General features: G+C 38.3%; 3 protein-coding genes across 4 annotated transcripts; 2 read left to right on the forward strand and 1 right to left on the reverse strand.

Moving 5' to 3' along the window:
* Positions 1-1,116: 1,116 nt before the first annotated feature.
* LOC121804285 (serine/threonine-protein phosphatase 7 long form homolog) lies at positions 1,117-3,183 on the reverse strand. The gene is made up of 5 exons (XM_042203785.1): positions 3,093-3,183; positions 2,373-2,895; positions 2,205-2,292; positions 1,695-2,126; positions 1,117-1,626 (listed from the first exon to the last, which is right to left on the reverse strand). Exons 1-5 carry the CDS (start codon positions 3,181-3,183, stop codon positions 1,117-1,119), a joined length of 1,644 nt encoding a protein of 547 aa, XP_042059719.1.
* A 2,978-nt stretch (positions 3,184-6,161) lies between these two features.
* Positions 6,162-14,624, forward strand: LOC121805967. 2 transcript variants are annotated; one of them, XM_042206023.1, is made up of 19 exons: positions 6,162-6,322; positions 6,622-6,985; positions 7,169-7,411; positions 7,747-7,919; positions 8,025-8,196; positions 8,369-8,506; positions 8,584-8,773; positions 9,125-9,267; positions 9,681-9,857; positions 9,956-10,066; positions 10,432-10,551; positions 10,653-10,809; positions 11,208-11,371; positions 11,488-11,574; positions 12,213-12,541; positions 12,780-12,852; positions 13,074-13,213; positions 13,640-13,910; positions 14,073-14,624. In XM_042206023.1, exons 2-19 carry the CDS (start codon positions 6,671-6,673, stop codon positions 14,385-14,387), a joined length of 3,318 nt encoding a protein of 1,105 aa, XP_042061957.1. In that variant the 5' UTR covers positions 6,162-6,322; positions 6,622-6,670; the 3' UTR covers positions 14,388-14,624. The 2 variants fall into 2 exon arrangements, with proteins under 2 accessions (XP_042061957.1, XP_042061958.1); XM_042206024.1 differs by having other exon boundaries at positions 13,664-13,910.
* A 981-nt stretch (positions 14,625-15,605) lies between these two features.
* Positions 15,606-17,972, forward strand: LOC121802240 (TSET complex member tstD-like). Its single transcript, XM_042201862.1, has 6 exons — positions 15,606-15,762; positions 15,893-15,953; positions 16,046-16,159; positions 16,724-16,803; positions 17,074-17,198; positions 17,566-17,972. Exons 2-6 carry the CDS (start codon positions 15,901-15,903, stop codon positions 17,635-17,637), a joined length of 444 nt encoding a protein of 147 aa, XP_042057796.1. The 5' UTR covers positions 15,606-15,762; positions 15,893-15,900; the 3' UTR covers positions 17,638-17,972.
* Positions 17,973-18,597: the final 625 nt, after the last annotated feature.

Consider the following 18,597-nt stretch of genomic DNA (forward strand, 5'->3'; position numbering starts at 1 on the left):
GGCGTGTTTATGCAAGTAGAAACGCCGGGTAGAATGTCGTTTTGATGAAATACGCCAATGTGGTCGGCGGGTTTCAAAGAAGACGTCAATGTGATTGGCGTGTTATAAAAAACGCCAATGTGATCGGCGAGTTTTTTCAGAATGTCTGGTTCTTTCGTCGAAAAAATTGGCAAAAATTTATCCATCTTAGAGACGCCAATGTGATTGGCGTGTTATAAAAAACGCCAATGTGATCGGCGAGTTTTTACAGAATGTCTGGTTCTTTCGTCGAAAAAATTGGCAAAAATTTATCCATCTTAGAGACGCCAATGTGATTGGCGTTTTTCCACATGATACAAATATTCATCAATACCTGGATTTTGTAGTAAAAAAGTGAACCAATGAAATTTGGAAGAGAGACACCAAATATGACTCCTCCAACAACCAGCACTTTATCTTAGACTTCACACTTCATATGACTCCTCCAACAACCAACACCAAATGACAAACAGATGCAAGGCAGTGAAAACAGTCTAGTTAGATCCAGACTTCACACTTTATCTTAGGCACAGATATTACAAGAATAATGACAATTTGAATTGCTTATTTGAACAAATGGATTGATACACTACAATGCATCAGCTCTAACTGATACACCGCGCTAAGTTAAAACTGGAATTACTAAGAATGAAATGATAAGCAGATGCTAAAACCATGAAAACAGTCGAGTTATGTATAGACTTCTCACTTGAGCGTTTTTCTACAATAATGTCGACTCCATCTTAGAGACGCCAATAAGATTGGCGTTTTTCTACAAAAACGCCAATATAGTTGGCGTGTTATGAAACACGCCAATGTGGCTGGCGCGTTTTTACAGAATGTCCGATTCAAGAGGCCCTTTCCTCTATCTCTTTATTCTCTTTTTTTCATTATAATTAGGGAGTACTAATTTCATTTATCCAAAACAATGAAAAAACACCAATATCAAGAGAATGTATCAAATTCCTAATATAAAAAGTTCAGACGTCAGGGAGAGTGTCGTTTTTAATAAACCATAACAATGTTCAACTGGAGAAATGAACACAAAAATTGTTATAAAGCTATAATGATCAATTCAACTAAATACTTGTTAAATGTTCAATCGTCTCGCCTTTTCCGAATAAACAAACCACGGATTCCCTTCCCGATTCTGGAGGTAGGGAGACGAGACGGAGGAGTATCTTGCACAACCATGTTCTGTAAATCAGCGCCAAAGAAGTCGTCTCGTACAGAAGAACGAGGTGGAGATTGGGGGACATCACTTAGACCGATATCTTCACCGGTTCCACCAGTGTGGCTAACTGAATGCCGTCCTAGAACGACGGAGCTTGGTGGAGGTGGAGGCATAAAGTCGTCATCGGAATACACTACCATCCTTGCGGATGACGACTCTTCACCCGTTTTCTTCTTACCACGCCGCTTCCCTTTTTGCCTCACGGGCATGTCAATGTCCAGCTCAGACCGCTGGGAAGGACGACAGTCCATCATCTCAGGTTCCCCAGATATGTGCAGGCCGTCTTCAACCATCCTCGAAATAGTGTACAAAGCCGGATGTCCTGACATGTCTTGCTGATTAAGATAGTGGCATATTCTATGCAGCGTCTCCACCTACAATTTTTTAAGTTAAATATATTTCATCATATGAAATAAAGTAATGAATAGTTGTTTCAATTTACCGCGTAGTTATGAGAGGCTGCCGTTTGCTGCAAGCCCTCCTGAGCATGCACGTCAGGTTTTGTTATGTACACCACAGTTATCCGGCGAAACCAATCCATGTACTCATCAAGTGCAATAGGCTCCATTGAGTACTCCAAATCCACGTACACCGTGTCGTGCATATTATCCCAAGCCTGTAAATGATTGGCGTGCCAGTCAACCCAATTCCGTCCAGCTTTGCCACGTCGATCCTGTTTCAAAAAATCAGCACCGTGGAACCTGTTGACAAGCGGGATATAGGGTTGGACAATCCCAAATTGTCGCAACACTCGCTCTGGCACGTATGGCTCAACCAGATTCCAGCAAATAATGGTTGTGCTCGACGTCCATATAGGACGATCGGCAACACAAACATCCGGCAGGTTTCGGTGGACATACGGCCTCCAAATAAACTACATAAGACACAAATTTAGTCAAAACAAGTTCAACCAAAACGTCATACAAACACCAATTTAGGTTACGTAAATTACTTGGTCGGCATGCATTCTAGAGAACTGCTCTCTGAAAGTTTCAACGCAATGCCCGGGTGCTTTTACATAAGAGGCCGGACCAGTCCATCTACAAAAAATAAATTATGAGCGAATAATACGGCAATTATTAAAAAATATGATTTAAAAATTAATTAGTTAACAACTTACGCGATTGCACATGGTAGGTAGTCTATAGGCACAGGATTTAGCATTGTCGGCCTAATAATTGGGATTCTCTCCCAAGCCCACAAATGTAACAATGTAAGAGCACCCCCAACATCGGTCCTCTTACCAAGTGCAGCTTCACATAAATTATGGTACAAGCATGCAAGAGTCACACCACCCCAGCTATAGGTACTACATCGTTCTATATCCATGAAAAATTGAATGTAGAAAAATGGAATTTTATTACCAGATGCGTTAGGGATCAACAGACCGCCAAGTAACAACAGACAATACACACGAGCACGTTGCGCGTACATGTACTCTTCGTGATCATCACTCAACCCAATCCTCAATTGAGCTGATAAGGCTGTCTGCTTCCAGTTCATTTCTTTCAAATCAACTTGATCTGGAATAAAGCCAAGAAAATCCAGACAAACCTCCTTCCAATGGTTTACATCATTAGTGGGGATGTAACCCGTCAGAGCTTCACCGTCAGTGTTGAGGCCCCACAAGACCTCCACGTCTTCTAATGTCACAGTCGCTTCACCGACTGGAAAGTGAAACGTGTGCGTCTCTGGCCTCCAACGTTCAATCAAAGCGGTGATGAGATGGTGGTCAATATCTTTCGGTTTACCACACCTCAACATCCCGCCAAACCCCATCCTGTCTACAATCGCTAAGACACGAGGATGTATGGGAACATCCCAAATGATACCTTCGTACCTTCTGCAGCGTAGGTCTTGTGAGGGTTCTCCAGCCCATATATTGTTAGAGACGTGTTGTCTCTGAAAATATAGTACAGATGGGTCCTCATGACCACATAATAGTCTTCTGCGAGCACTAGAAGATGATGTCATAATTCGCCTACACAAAGTTACGCAAAATTAATAACAATTCGCCTACACAATAATACATCGACATAAACAATTTCAATAATTTGTCAATATTGAACCCAAATAATGCAATACACTTTAAAACTCATATAAATCATAACAAGTTGCCCGAATTTTAAGCAAGAACAACACTAGGGTTTAGGTTGTTAATCCATATTTATACCCTAACTCAACACCAATATCTCAACTATTAAGCAACAATAATGTCATCCAAACAATCAAATATGCTAAATAATAAATCTACACAATATTTCAACACAATATTTCAACTCAATTCACAACCAATTACAAACCCTAGCTAACTATCCAACAATTACTCAAATAATGTAAAAGATAAGCATACTAACCGAAAATAATATACAAATTTGGGGGAAAATATCACCGATAGATGGATGGAGGGCGAATTCACGTGGAGCAGATAAAATCGCCATTGTGTGTGTGTTGTGGCTGAGTTTTTCGCGATTTGGGGGAGGAGAAGGGGATATATCATATCTGTATAAAGCCGCCACTGGTATTGGCGTCTTCTCTTAAACCCGCCGACCTCGTTGGCGTCTTTTATAAGTATAAACGCCAATCCCATTGGCGTGTTACTCTCAAAACTGTATTTTTAAAAAATACGACTAAAATACGATGAAATTAAAAGACGCCAACTTTGTTGGCGTCTTTACGTTAAACACGCCACTGTTGTTGGCGTGTAAACGCCTATGCGGTTGGCGTGTTTCCCATAAATGGAACAGATAATAAAATGGGTACATTTCCATTATTTCTGAGGCCAACTGGCCTAGAAACCCGATTTTCCCAATAACTCTGAATCCGCCATCACATCACCCACCAAAGAAGTAGTACGCGTGTCAATTCTCTATTGGACCAACTATTAAATCCCTTTTCTTTAGTTGTATATTTTTTTTAAATTTTCCTCTGGGCTCTTAGACCATCCACTACGCGTCTCACCGGCGTCTCGCGTCCCGTCCCGGAGAGACGGGACCCCGGCGCGACGCATTACAGCTCTCCGTCCTGTCCCGCGCCGTCCCGCGTCTCATCCCGCGTCGCGTCCCATCGAGCCACGAGACGGGCTGTCTCGCCACGCGCCTAAGCGACGTGGCGCGACCCGGCGTCGTGCGTGACGCCCACTCGCCGGCCCGCGAGTGGGCGTCGTCACGTGCTGTCGCAATAAATATTTTTTTTAAAATTCGAATTTTAAAAAAAATAAAAAAAAAATAAAAGAAAAAAAAAATTGTAACGGTAATAATACCGTTTTTTTGTTTTTTTTTTAATTTTTTTTATTTTTAATTAATTTTTTTACTCTATAAATACTCCTAAACTCATCCTCATTTCACACACAACTACACATCTATTCTTCCTATCATCTAAATTTTCTCTCAAATTTTCATATAACAACTCAAGATGTCCGGCGACGGCGACGGCAACTACGGCGGTTCCGGCTCCGGCGGGTGGGATCTCAACGCGTTCGGCGATTGGGAGACCATGATCAACACATTGGGCGGTTCCGGTTCGTCAACGCCGGGGACCCAGGGTTCGGCGACGCCAGGGGGGTACCAACCACCCAATTTTGACCTTGATGCATATGTCCGTCCCTCCGCCCCGCGGTATTCGCAGGGATTATCCCAGATCCGGGAGGATTTTCCCGTTGATCCCGCGCCGGGAGGTGGCCGAGGCGGTGGAGGTGGCCGAGGCGGTGTACAACCCCAGGCGGGCGAGGACGAGGAGGAAGAGGAAGAAGAGGAAGAGGATCTAGGCCGGCATCCGTACAACAACCTCGAAACGCTGGCGGTGTACAATGCTTGGATCACCGTCTCGTACGATCCCATCGTCGGGAATCAACAATCTCGGAAGTGTTTCTGGGAAAAGGTCTGCGAGGTCTACCACCAGATAAAGCCGAAAGGCTCCCGCAAGCGCAAATTTAAAATGCTCCGCTCTCACTTTGACCGAGTCGACCGACAGGTCAAAAAATTCTGCGGCATCGACTCGGCCGAAGAGGCGCGCTACCAAAGCGGCGCAACGGCAACCGACATTTTGACGTCCGCTTTGCGCGTATACTACCAGGACGAACGTCATCAATTCAGATTTGTTGATGTTTGGCAGGCTGTCAAGGACGAGGAACGGTGGGCCGGCGGTTTTCGCTCCAGCTCGGGCTCAACCTCGAAGCGCACGAAGCATACGGCGAGTGGCCAATACTCGTCTGGTGGTGACACCGCTGAGGGCATCAGCCAACCTGAGGCTGAATCCCAGGAGTTTGCGGGTACGGTCGATTATGCTGGAGGATCCGCGAGTGGGCGCCGTCGGCCGCAAGGGACGAAGACGGCGAAAGCGGCTAGAGCAAGGAAGGGCCGAGGCGAATCAAGCCAGCCGGCCTCGGGATCGGGCTCGCGGGGAGGCTCGGACACACTTATGGTGGCGTACATGACCGCCACAATGGCGGACACTTCCCGCGTCTCGTACGCCCAATTCACGGCCTGGTGGAACGGAATTGTGTATATGGCAGCACAAGTTGGCCTTCCGACTCCCCCTCAACCTTGACCGCCTCCGGAGGATGATTAGCCGGCGGAGTAGTTTTTTTATTTTTCTTTAAATTTGTATTTTAAATTATGTTGTGTGTTTTTTATGTTGTGTGTTTTTTTATGTTGTGTGTTTTTTAATAAAGTGTGTTTTTAATAAAGTGTGTTTGTTTTAATTGAATTAGGTTGAGAAAAAAAATAAAAAATGAAATTGAATGAATAGTAATTAAGAGACGGTTAAGGGACGGAGCGTTGCAGGTTCCGTCCCTTAGTTAAGGGATGAAGGAAAAAAGGATAGTAGGGCCCTCAAATAGTAGTCAAATAGTATTTAAGGGACGGTATAGAGACAGCGTAGTGGATGACCTTAATTCTTAAACATTTAATCTTTGAAACGCTGTTTTTTGATCTTTGTAACGATTCAAACTCAATTACTTCCGTAACTGAGCGAAAATCTCTTCATTTGAATTCCGATCAGCTCGCTTCCCCCCATCCCCACACAACGTTCTGTTCTCCAATACTTCTCAGCTGGATCTCGCACTTTGAGGTAAACTAACTCTCCGTTTTTTCCTTTTTCTGTCTTTTGTCTTTTATTTTTGGGTAGAAAATGTGTTCGAGCTGCGGATTTGTCTTCATTACGCTTGATTTGTTTAATTTCTAGGGTGCGAGCTTCGAATATAATGATTTCAAAGTTTTGCATCTATTGGATTCGGAGTTGCTGGTTACAAATTAGTTAGTTAGGATGTTTAGTAGCGATCCTTTGGATTGCTCGTTGGTAGCGTAATTTGATTGAATCTGCTATTTACTTCTGGCATGATGTTTTGTTTTGTACTCCTGATGGTTCAGGATGGAAGCTTCTTACTGATGCTGGTGATTGGAGATTGGATTTTGGAGGATGGGGCTTAGAGATAGTGTAGACATGAAAGCGCTGAGGGCGAAGTTTAGAGTAGCAACTGTGGTTATAGTATCCATATGGATTGGGCTTCCGGGAGTGTATCATCTGCTGAAGCCAGTAGAAAATGGTTGTGTCATGACGTATATGTATCCGACATACATTCCTCTTCCCACGCCCAAGAATGTGTCGACTAATAAATATGGCTTATTCTTGTACCATGAAGGCTGGAGAAAGATTGATTATAATGATCACCTTAAGAATATAAATGGTGTGCCAGTTCTTTTTATCCCAGGCAATGGTGGAAGCTACAAACAGGCGAGCCTCTTATTTCAACTGGTGTTTCTTTTTGTACAATTGTACTATGCCATCCCGACATATCAGACATTTTTGTCATTTTGATTAGCCATATACCATGATTTAAGTTTTTCTGCTTATGCAGCAGAGATTTATATACCTTATTGGCTTCTTACATATGGATGTTTTCCCGTGTCTATACAGGTCAGATCCCTTGGTGCAGAGTCTGATAGGGCTTATCGAGGAGGTCCACTTGAATGGGACTCTAACCACGCTTATCCAATTTTTGGAGAGGGCATTGATATTGATTTGACTAACATTTTGTTACCTAGTCAATATACTTCCATGCTTGATTGGTACGCTGTGGATCTTGAAGGTGAACATTCTGCAATGGATGGTCGGATTCTTCAAGAACACGCAGAATATGTAGTATATGCCATTCACACGGTACCGCTTTCGTCGCTAATTGCATGAATTACGATTAGGCAGGCATGCCGAGTCTGGATAAAAGTTGCAACCTTAATCAATACAGGCATACATATTAACATACCTATTTTAGCTTTAAAATATTCACTTCAACTTTAACTGGACATATTTCATATACCTATTTTTGTGGTACTTGGTGGTTCTAATTCTCAAAACAGCTGCAGCCTGATGTAGAAAATAATTTACTTCTTGACTTAGGCTCAAACTGGCCATACTATCTCTATTTATACAATGAAAACATATAACATTAATTTATCTTATACTTCCGTAAATGGCTATTTTGTTTATTATTGCAGATTTTGGATCTATATAAAGAATCGCATGCTGTGCATGCGAAAGGCGGTCTCCCTAAAAGCGTGATATTGGTTGGTCACTCTATGGGTGGTTTTGTTGCTAGGGCTGCAGTAGTGCACCCCCATTTGAGAAAGTTTGCTGTTGAAACTATTCTGACGCTCTCTACGCCCCATCAGTAAATTTATAATCTCTTTAATGTGTTCCCTGAAGTTCTTTTTGTATTTAAAAAAAAATCTTAGATAGTTTATACAGTTGTCAGCAATGTATCAATTTTTTCCAGGTCTCCTCCTGTGGCATTACAGCCATCCTTGGGACACTATTATGCACAAGTAAATGAGGAATGGAGGAAAGGATATGAGGTCCAAACCTCTCGAACTGGGCACTACTTGTCAGATCCTTTGCTTTCCCATGTTGTCATCATCTCTGTATCTGGTGGATACAATGATTACCAGGTAAATAAATGTGTCCTTGCATATATTATATTGGCCTACTTGAGGTTTGATTCATTGAAACGTGTGAACTCACATTCAGACGAGAGCTTTTCTATTGTGGGATCATGTCATAGACCTGTCTTAGTATTTCGTTATCCTACTTTCCCTGCATATTTTTACTCTCCAATTCCAGGTACGCTCGAAATTAGAGTCCCTTGATGGCATTGTTCCTCACACACATGGCTTTTTCATAAGTAGTACTGGCATGAGAAACGTGTGGTTATCAATGGAGCACCAGGTTATCTTATGGTGTAATCAGCTAGTTGTGCAAGTAAGTCATATTGATAATGATATACTGGAGTACTATCACAGTGTAAGGGGCCCTAAATTCCAAAATTTCTTTTGTAGATGTCCCACACTCTCCTCAGTCTGATAGACACGAAGACAGGCCAACCTTTAAATGATGTACAGCAAAGACTTGGAATATTCAAAAAAATGCTCGATAGTGGCATTCCGAAGAACTTCTTTGCATCGACACAACTGCAACAAGCACATAAATCTGACCATATTCCTGATAAAAAGAAGAAAGTGAATCCTGGTACTTCCTTTTTTCCCATGGTTTTATGCAGAAGCTGGTTGAATCACCCGGCTTAAATTTTTTTGCTTCATTAGTCAATTATACTTTGTGTCAGAAACAATAGCTATTAACTATTTCAATGGCCCCAGACAGTTTTTATTTATCTTAACTATTTGTTTAGCATATAGGCACTCATGAAAAATTATATTATCTCCTAAAATAACCTTAGTTGCGTAAATTATTTAGTATTAAGTTTATCCATTATCATTTTTGATTTTTTCTATGGTACTTGCGCAAGGAATAAGCTCTTGGTAGTGTTATTCTTGATCTTCTGGTGTAAATAATGCTTCTAAATTGCTTTTGATGAATAAGGACTGAGTTCTGGAGTATCTGGCTGCCCAAGTAGTAGCCAATGGAGTGAAGATGGACTTGAAAGAGACCTCTACATCCAAACCAGTACCATCACTGTTTTAGCTATGGATGGGAGAAGACGATGGTTGGACATTCAAAAACTGGTTAGCTTTAAAGGACTTTAGGAACTACTCCTATTTGGATCTATGAGGAAGGTTATAGGGATGAAAGGGTCTGAAATTGAGATAACTTGATCTCCCCTGTTATATAGGGCTTTTCCATAGCTTCATAAATCTAGAACTCTGCCAGGGTTGTAAACTTTTCATATGTTTGTCATGTTACCCTGTATAAGTATAAGAAATTATATGGCTTGGTTCTTTAGTATTCTCTTATTATTAATGGGTTCACCGTTTAAGAAAATTTGTACATAGTGGAGTGTATATCATTACAAATAGCTATAGAGAGAAACAGATAAGGAAAATTGGTAGCTATAGTAGGGATTGTTGATAAAATTGGTACCTCATTAAATGGTAATATAACTGTCGATCAGGATTGATAGAACTCTTTTGAATTTCAGGGTGAGGATGGAAAAAACCACTTTGTTTTCGTCACAAATCTTTCACCTTGTTCTGGTGTGAGACTACATCTTTGGCGAGAGAAGGAAACTTCAGCTTCAGAAGTTTCTATGAACAAACGGGTTGTTGAAGTAACAGCTAAAATGGTGCATGTTCCATCTGGACCAGCTCCAAGGCAGGTATTATGTTGTCTTTATTTTGGCCAGAGCATTTGCTAATGAGCGGTGAACCCATATTTATATATTCCCATTCTGAACATATCCATTTGTCCTGTAAGATTGAGCCAGGAAGTCAAACTGAACAAGCTCCTCCATCTGCAATATTTTGGTTGGGTCCTCAAGATATGCATGGCTTTCGGTTTCTGACAGTTTCTGTGGCTCCCCGCCCTGTACGTACTATCTTACAACTTGTAATAAGTAGCAATAAGATCCCCCTTTATAATACTCCCTCCGTCCCCGATAAATAGACAAACTTATAAATGGCTCTGGTTTTAATGTGCAATTGGTAAAGTAAGAGAGAGATGGGAAAAAGTAAGAGGGAGAGAGGGAAAAAGTAGTGGAATGAGTGTTAGTAGACTGTGGGGTCCACATTATAAATGATGTGTAGGATTATTATTTGTTGAAAACTTTCCATGTTTAGACTTAGTCTAATTTTGGGGGACGGCCCAAAATGGTAAAACTAGTCTATTTTTTGGGGACGGAAGGAGTATTTTTTATTTTTGTATGTTTACATTGAGAAACTACCTGTTCTCAGACTGTTTCAGGGAGACCCCCACCAGCTGCATCCATGGGAGTCGGACAATTTTTCAATCCAAAGGATGGAGAGAAAATTTTCTCCTCATACCAGTTGATCAGTTCATTATACACAGAACAGGTTAAGATTCTGATATATAGCTTAATAACTGAAGATGGTAGGTAATTCAGCAAATCCTGGGTAGCAATTTTCTTGATATTCATAACTTGGTTGTTTAACAGGATATGACTTTGAAGGAAGATCATCCTCTTGCTGTCAGTCTTACATTCTCTGCTAGCTTAGGTCTTCTTCCTGTTTCTTTATCTATCAAAACAACTGGCTGTGGGATTAAAAAATCAGAATTTCCCATTGAAGAGTCTGGAGACGAGGAAACAAGTAGTAAGTGTTTGTTCATACCCCCTATCACGGATCACAATTTCCATAGGTTATTTTTTGAACTTAATCTTTGAGCTCGCCCAGTCTGTTAAACTCTTATTACAGTTGCCCATCTACCCACCCTAATAACTGAGAGAAAGTGGATCCTCTGACTCAGCAGGGGCTTCACGCGCGTCTTGTGTAATCTGTGCATTATTTTAAATTGACTTTTTGGTTGCAAGACACATATTGGACATCAGTTTCATTCTAAAATCCTCCATCTAGATTAATTACTTAGAATCTCTGTACTTGACAGCTTTGCTATATTCTTTAAAAAATATCTTACTGCCTTCTCTAGATAGAACTCAATCTTGTTGCTTCATCTGTTTTTGTTCTTGTATTGAATTAATTCGTGAATGCAGGACTTTGTAAGAGACGCTGTTTCCCACCTGTGGCACTTGCTTGGGATGCGATATCTGGCCTGCACGTATTCCCTAATCTGTATTCTGAAACAATTGTTGTGGATTCTTCTCCATCACTCTGGAGTTCTTCTCAAAATTCTGACAAGACAAATGTTTTGTTACTGGTATTGTGACTGAAAATGATACTTATGGGAACTTGCTGTCTGAAATTTGTTTTGGGTACTTTAGAGGTATTCTTCATTTACTTTTGTTATTTAACGTTTTTTTATATTCTTTTCAGATAGACCCACATTGCTCTTACACAAGCACTATTGGTGTTTCCGTTACTGCTAGTGCTGGTAGATTCTTGCTTTTATACTTCTCTCAGGTACATTTGTTCTTAGCATCTATATTTTTCGAACTCGGAACTTTCAGATGGTTTTTATGCATTTATACATAAATTATCTTGAGTAAATGCACATATTATGCCTAATGCAATAAATTCATAAAATTATTAGAATTAGTAGTATGAAATTAAGAAGACACATTACAATCAAATTTTTGATTTGAAAAATTATACTATAATTTAATATTTATATTTATTAATATATATAGACATAATAATATCTTTATATATATAAATTAAGTAGCAAAAATACCCCTAATTTGTTAGATGGAGGAACTTATTTTCCACAATTTGTGAGCGTTAGAGAATCTATTTACTTATCGATGTTAATGTTAGTGACAAGTTGCATAGAACAACTTTATGAATCTATTTGTTTTTTTTTGCGGAAAATGTTAGGGTGGTTTTGCTACTTAACTCTTTTATCTATTACAATAATGCTTGGTTCATAATAATGAAGATTTTTATTAATCTGGATATATCACTGAAATTTGACATTTGTCATTTAAATATATTAGTTGATCAGTTGATGCTGCTTATTACAGTTTATCCATCACATTTATTCATTAAGCTTTTTTCACATTGCTTACAGTTTTTGCTCTAATTGTAACCTATTCATGCAGATCAGTGGTCTATGCTTCGCTGTTGCATTTTTTGCTCTGATGCGGCAAGCATATGCATGGGAACTTGACCAGCCTATACCATCGCTGTTATCTGCTGTTGAATCAAACTTGCGAATCCCTAGGGCGTTTTTCTTCCTCGCCATATTGCCTATTTGCTTTGCTGTCCTCTTGTCTTGCCTAAGCTCTAAAGTCCTTCCCCCAATTATAAGTTTCACTGTTGTCGCAATCCTTTGTTATGTTTTTGCAAATGGCGCGATAGTTCTCTTGATATTACTTTCCCAAATGCTTTTCTATGTAGCCGGCATTCTACATGTAGCTGTCAAGAAATGGTTAGTAATTCTTTTTATTTGTGTGCCTGCATATACATTCTCTCACTTGCATGCAAATGATGTGCTTACCCATAAACACTTTATTCAAAGTTGTAGTTGTATAGATAGTCATATCTCATTTTGTTATGGAGTCCCTATATAACCGTTAGCAATTTCATCTCAAACTTTCTGTTCTAGAAGCAACTAATATGGGGACACTGTTATATTTACCATAAGCTAAACCAAAATAATATTTCAGGTGGCAAGTTTGTGAAAGGAACTTCTCCTTTCATTTTCTCCAACGGATCTCCTCCAGCTTTGCATCTACCAGGGTAATATTTGATGTTTCACTTCGTATATGCTGTAATTTGTGATTTGAATTTGAGTTGCCTCCTCCCCACCCCTGACATTTCTTAAACCTGTAACCACATCGCTTATTAGTCTTGACAATTGGTACTGTTTTCTTTTTAAAACCCAAACATCTTTAGTTTGATCCGAGATAGAACTATTAAGTGTTACTTTTGTATTCCTTGTTCAATCCTCCACGGGGCAGGTGATAAGGATTTTGATGGCGAATGCTCTGCTTATCACATCATTGCTTGCTATTACGTTGGTGTGTCTTGTGCATCCAGCACTAGGCCTGTTTGTATTGCTCTTATCACACGTTCCGGGCTGCCACAGCGCTCTATCCAGGTTTCTAAACTGTCCTTATTTTCATATAACAGTAATACTTTATTTTGAAATTTTCTTGTGGTAGTGTATACATGATGAGGACATGTAATGCTAGTACAAGAAAGTTGCTTGCTATGTGTGATGATTGTCCAGCAAGCTCTTTACTTCCATGTTAATACTTAATAGCCTAAGAGAAAGCTCACATATCGAGAATGTTAGGAAAAGGTTTTGAGTATTCAATGGGTCAAGATTTTAGTGCTAGAGAAATCGTGAACATACAACACGTTTTTTTTCGGTGTTTAGTGGCTAAATTAGTGCCCCAAAATATTTTAGCCATTGATTATTATGTTTGGATACATCCTTGTTTTCTTCTTGTAGTGGTGTAATGGATTATTACATTTATCCATTACTAATACAATCTAAGTTTTGTTGTGTCTTTGTAAACAGTTTTTTGATGGCTTCATTTCGCAGCCATGTCCAGACCAAGGAATTTTACGAATCTGGGAGTGAAGGTGAAGGTACTGAAATGCTACATAACTCCAGTTATGATAACAATAGCAAGCTGTTCCCGACAAATGAGACACGTAGAGATAGCCCCAAATACACAAAAAGCTATGGTGATGCACAATTAGAGATTTTCCACCACCGGCATGGGTTGCTTGTTTTACATTTGCTTGCAGTATTGATGTTTGTTCCTTCACTTGTGGCCTGGCTTCAGGTATGATAATCAACACAAGATCTTCACCTGAAAAATATACATCGCTTGCTCATCTTTAAATCCTAGTTCCTCGTGTCTCTGTGTGATTTGGACTTCAAGCTTAAGTTTTAGAACAATCACATTCTAGTCTATACTGCTGACCCAGTGCTTTTACATATGCAGCGGATTGGTATTGGTCAAAATCTTCCGTGGTTCTGGGATTCTATACTCAGTATTGGGGTCGTACTGCATGGTTTATGCAATTCCAAGCCCGAATTCAGTTTCTATCTCTTTCCCATTGGATCCTGGGAAATCCGACTGAGCTTTGCTTATCTTGTTGCTGGATATTTTTCCTATTTTTCAGCCTTGGCATTAGCTCCCTACAGAGTGTTTTACGCAATGGCTGGAATTGGAGTCGTCTCCTTCGCTTTCAGAGTCATACAGAGGAAGAACGGCGAGGCATATCACCGCAACAGAAAACATTCCCACAGACATTGATTCAGTTCTTCTGCGGTTGAGGGATTAGTTCTTACCTGTTGTACGCAACTGAGAACTTTGAGTTTGTGATGTTGTAGAAATGTGTATTTGTTGGTACATGATTAAATTTTGATAGAAATTAACTCCTTAGCCATTCTTGTCTCTAGTCTCTTATTGGCAGAAAAGTTTTGAACTAATTTAGAAACTTTTTGGATTGTCACTAATTCTATAGTTTGATTTGTTTTCATTTGTCACTTATTTTCACATCCCCTGCTTTGGCTATTTGTACTCTATAAAAATTAGTTAATTTTCATTTTCTATACTATTCTACATCATATTACTCTCAATATATCTACATAGGCAATGGTGGATCTAGAAATTTTTTTATTTGGGGTACTAATTGTACAGAAATAATTATACATAAACTATAAAATTAAAATTAACTAAAAATTAAAACAATTAGAATTAGCAAGTTTTTTTTTATTTGAGGATATTGCATAAAACAATAAAAGGATAATATTAAAAATTACTAAAACAATTTTAAAATAGTAAAACATCAATAAGAATAAGATAATAAAAATGAAATCAATTTAAAATACCAAGGATATTTTTATTTGAGAATCAAATAGTTACATTACTAAAAAGAAGATTACTTATATAACTAAAAAGAAAACATGAAAAAATATTAAAAATCAAAACAATTTAAAATATGAAGGATTCTTTTTATTTGAGGATAGTACACAAAACAATAAAAATAATAGTGTGTAGAATTAAAAATTAAAACAATCAAATAATTACATAACTAAAAAAGAAGAATAATTTTATTACTAAAAGGAAAACATGAAAAAAAGAGATATTGGTGTCTAAAACCGTAAACTTTGGTCAGATATTGGTATTTTCCACGGACTTTAAAATTCGTCAAAAATATCACAAGGTTTACATTTTGTTTATCATTTCCCATGACATGTTAATTACCGACTAATTTACGTATATTTTTTTTATCTACTTGGTATTATTAAATCAACGTAGTTTTTTATGTGGCTTTTTATTCTATTTGCCACGAACTTAAAAAACAATCTAAAATATCACAAACATTATAACAGTTATCCGCGTAGAATAAGTTTATTTGAGTTGGATTGAGAAATACTTAACAAACAATGTCAAGTTTATGATATTTTTAGACCAATTTTTTTTTAATAGTTAGTGAGAAATTCTAAAATTTGCCTAAAGTTTATGAATTTTGGGACCAATATCCGGAAAAAGAAAATACAAGCATTCGTCTTTCTCCGAAAACAAGCATTCCTCTTTGCTTCGGCGGGATCCCCTTTCATTTTTTCCCCTCCATAACCAAATCCAGCTCGTGCTACTAGATTCATCTTCTCACACACAAAATACGGTAACTCAGGACTCGCTCTGCTATTTTCAATTTTTATTTGATGCAATCAAATCGTAACTTCATTCACAAGCAGAATTCAGCACTATACAGTTTGAAATTTGAAATTAATCATTTGATCGACTACCTGCAGAGAAGAAAATGTTGCTCGCGGTCCTGATCGCGAATTCGGAAGGCAATATTCTTGTCGAACGGTACGAAAACCTACAAACTAGATCGGCTGCCATCAGTTTGTTGTTGCTCTTTGTTTTTTTGATTGGTTTTTTTGGATTGTTGGATGTCCTAGTTTTAACGGTGTTCCAGCAGAGGAGCGTTTGCATTGGAGATCTTTCTTAGTGAAACTGGGTGTGGATAATCTTAGAGGAGTCAAGAATGAGGAGCTCCTTGTTGCTAATCACAAGTATGTGAAACGTGATGTATCTTCTTATCATTTTTCTTGTCAAACTTAACCGTTAAATGCTAAAAATTTTGTTGTTGATTTTTGAACCTGAATTATCTCGTGTTCCTGAAAGAACCCTACTAGCAGTGTATATCTGAACATTCATGCCTTGGCACAGTGTACAGTTTATTGTTTTAGTATGTCATTAACATCTGAAATACCTGAAGTTATAGTATTATACTATTGTTGTTGTCTTTAGTTTTATTGCTCCATAATTATATTGTGCTTCATTTCCCCCTCCAAATTTCAACTCAAGTTACTTTTTGTAGCTATGGTTATAGAAAACATTCTCTGTTTGGACTTATCTTCGGTTAGATATTACTATCTAATTGAAGATGAGAAGTTGGATAATGAAATTATTTTAGCGGGCCTACTTTACTCAGCTGGATAAGTATCTGTTTAGTGACATCCTGCTGCTTTTGTAATTTAATTTAGAGACAATGTGCAATTTAGAATATACTATTACTACCTAGATATTCCAACTATTTTGCTATTTGTATAATCTCTGAGTTTTCTGTTATACAGGTCGGTGTATATTGTATACACAGTGCTTGGTGATGTCAGTATATTCGTTGTTGGCAAGGACGAATATGACGAACTTGCCTGTGAGTAATTCATTCAGCTAGGCAGGGTTCTATACAATGTTCTATTAAGAGGCATGGCCTATAGATGGACTATTTTCCTTCTTATTCTATGATAAATATACCCTTACTAAACAATTCAATACTCCATGTGTACGCATCTACTTTTCTGGATGTTGTGTGTATGTTTCATATGCCACTCAGTTCGATACATCCCACCACAGAGTTTTCAGAGTGTCAGGCATATCCATTTCCTTGTAATTCTATCTTGACATTGTATTTTTCTTCTTCTAGTGTCAGAAGCTATCTTTGTAATAACCTCAGCTCTTAAGGATGTATGTGGAAAACCTCCAACTGAACGCCTTTTCCTTGACAAATACGGTAAAATATGCTTGTGCCTGGATGAGATTGTCTGGAAGGTGAGGCTCTTTGACCTTTTTCTGGTTTACAATCATTTGTTATACTTTCTAGTGGAAATACTGGGAAATCTATATGCAACTATTGTCAGTTACCACTTTTTTAGCTTTTTTCCGGAGAAAACAAACTTTATTGAAGCGGCCTTGAATCTTGATATCTAGCTATTAGCATTGTTAAGATCTTTTTTGAGGTTCCATCTTATTAAGATAGCTATGATAGATAACTATATGTGTACCAAGTTATGATCCAAGATTATCAGTAACTGAATCTTCATATATTCTTTGATCTGTGTTGCAAATATTCTCATAGTTTGCAAATTAAGAGCGACAGTCATGAATGGTGCAATTAACATATTTTCCATTCTCGAAGGGTCTGCTGGAGAACACGGATAAAGACAGAATCAAGAGACTTATACGGTTGAAACCACCAACTGACTTCTAATCTCCTGGTGTTCAAAAGAAAAGGGCCTGCCTTCTTGCTACAATTGCTGCGTGGATGCACACTCATGGGTTTGTCTCGTAATGCTCTCTACAGATTGTTTATTTGGCTATTCGGTCTGTATTCGTGTGGTTGTAGACTTGTAGCTGTTGTTGCATATTAATTCCGTGTTCTAGTATTAGTTTACTCTTGCCATACCTTTAGATTTTGTGGAGGCTTGCAAGTTTCTTCGAAAATTTACTGGCATTTTAAGTGTTTGGGCGTGCTTTTGATTGCCTTGTATTGTTACATTTATCTATTCGCAGCTACATATATATATCTATGATTTAAGAGCTGAATGATACGTTGCCTTATCTATCCAAGACAATTTTTTATTTATTGAAAACACGTTGTTTAGAATTCACTATTCCAATTAAAAGGAGGGGGTGTAATGTTGATACCTTTATGCTTTGCATCTTTTAGAAATGACGTGCTCTATACATCGATTAGTATAGTGTATTGTACAATTTGGATTAATACCGTTTTGATCCCAATTATTTTTTAGTCTAACTCATCAAATTTATATGGGTTATTTATATGTAAATATACTAATTTTTCTGCCAAACTTAAAATTTTGAACTATAATACACGTTGGATTTCGCTTATTTAATATCCACAAAAACCAAATTACCCCAAAATCACATAGACCGTTTCAGACTTGAATTTGGATAATTTAATTTTATGTGAAAAATCAAATAAACCCAACATTGCATTTTGTGATTCAAATTTTTAAGTTCAACATCGTCGGGATGGAAATATCCAAGGCTCGGCCTCTATTTAAGGACAAAATAATTGTTTGAACCAAAAATAAATAAAAATAAAAGAGATGTTCCAATTTCGTTTCAATTTCTTATTAAAAATATCATAGCATATCATCATTTTATCATAATCACTCTGTAAGTCTGTAAGCTAGTATTTTCCAAA

The sequence above is a fragment of the Salvia splendens genome, chromosome 5 (genome assembly GCF_004379255.2).
Source record: "Salvia splendens isolate huo1 chromosome 5, SspV2, whole genome shotgun sequence".
In the NCBI taxonomy this organism is placed as follows: Eukaryota; Viridiplantae; Streptophyta; class Magnoliopsida; order Lamiales; family Lamiaceae; genus Salvia; species Salvia splendens.

Excerpts from the sequence above, each read along its gene's own strand:
- LOC121804285 (XM_042203785.1), bottom strand. The coding sequence starts at position 3,183 with ATGAGGACCCATCTGTACTATATTTTCAGAGACAACACGTCTCTAACA. Across the intron at positions 2,896-3,092 it reads CAAGACCTACGCTGCAGAAG|AAGACGTGGAGGTCTTGTGG; the intron begins GTACGAAGGTAT and ends CTGTGACATTAG. Across the intron at positions 2,293-2,372 it reads TACCTACCATGTGCAATCGC|ATGGACTGGTCCGGCCTCTT; the intron begins GTAAGTTGTTAA and ends TATTTTTTGTAG.
- LOC121805967 (XM_042206023.1), top strand. The coding sequence starts at position 6,671 with ATGGGGCTTAGAGATAGTGTAGACATGAAAGCGCTGAGGGCGAAGTTT. Across the intron at positions 10,810-11,207 it reads TGGAGACGAGGAAACAAGTA|GACTTTGTAAGAGACGCTGT; the intron begins GTAAGTGTTTGT and ends TCGTGAATGCAG. Across the intron at positions 11,575-12,212 it reads TGCTTTTATACTTCTCTCAG|ATCAGTGGTCTATGCTTCGC; the intron begins GTACATTTGTTC and ends CTATTCATGCAG.
- LOC121802240 (XM_042201862.1), top strand. The coding sequence starts at position 15,901 with ATGTTGCTCGCGGTCCTGATCGCGAATTCGGAAGGCAATATTCTTGTC. Across the intron at positions 15,954-16,045 it reads GGCAATATTCTTGTCGAACG|TTTTAACGGTGTTCCAGCAG; the intron begins GTACGAAAACCT and ends TGGATGTCCTAG. Across the intron at positions 16,804-17,073 it reads CGAATATGACGAACTTGCCT|TGTCAGAAGCTATCTTTGTA; the intron begins GTGAGTAATTCA and ends TTCTTCTTCTAG.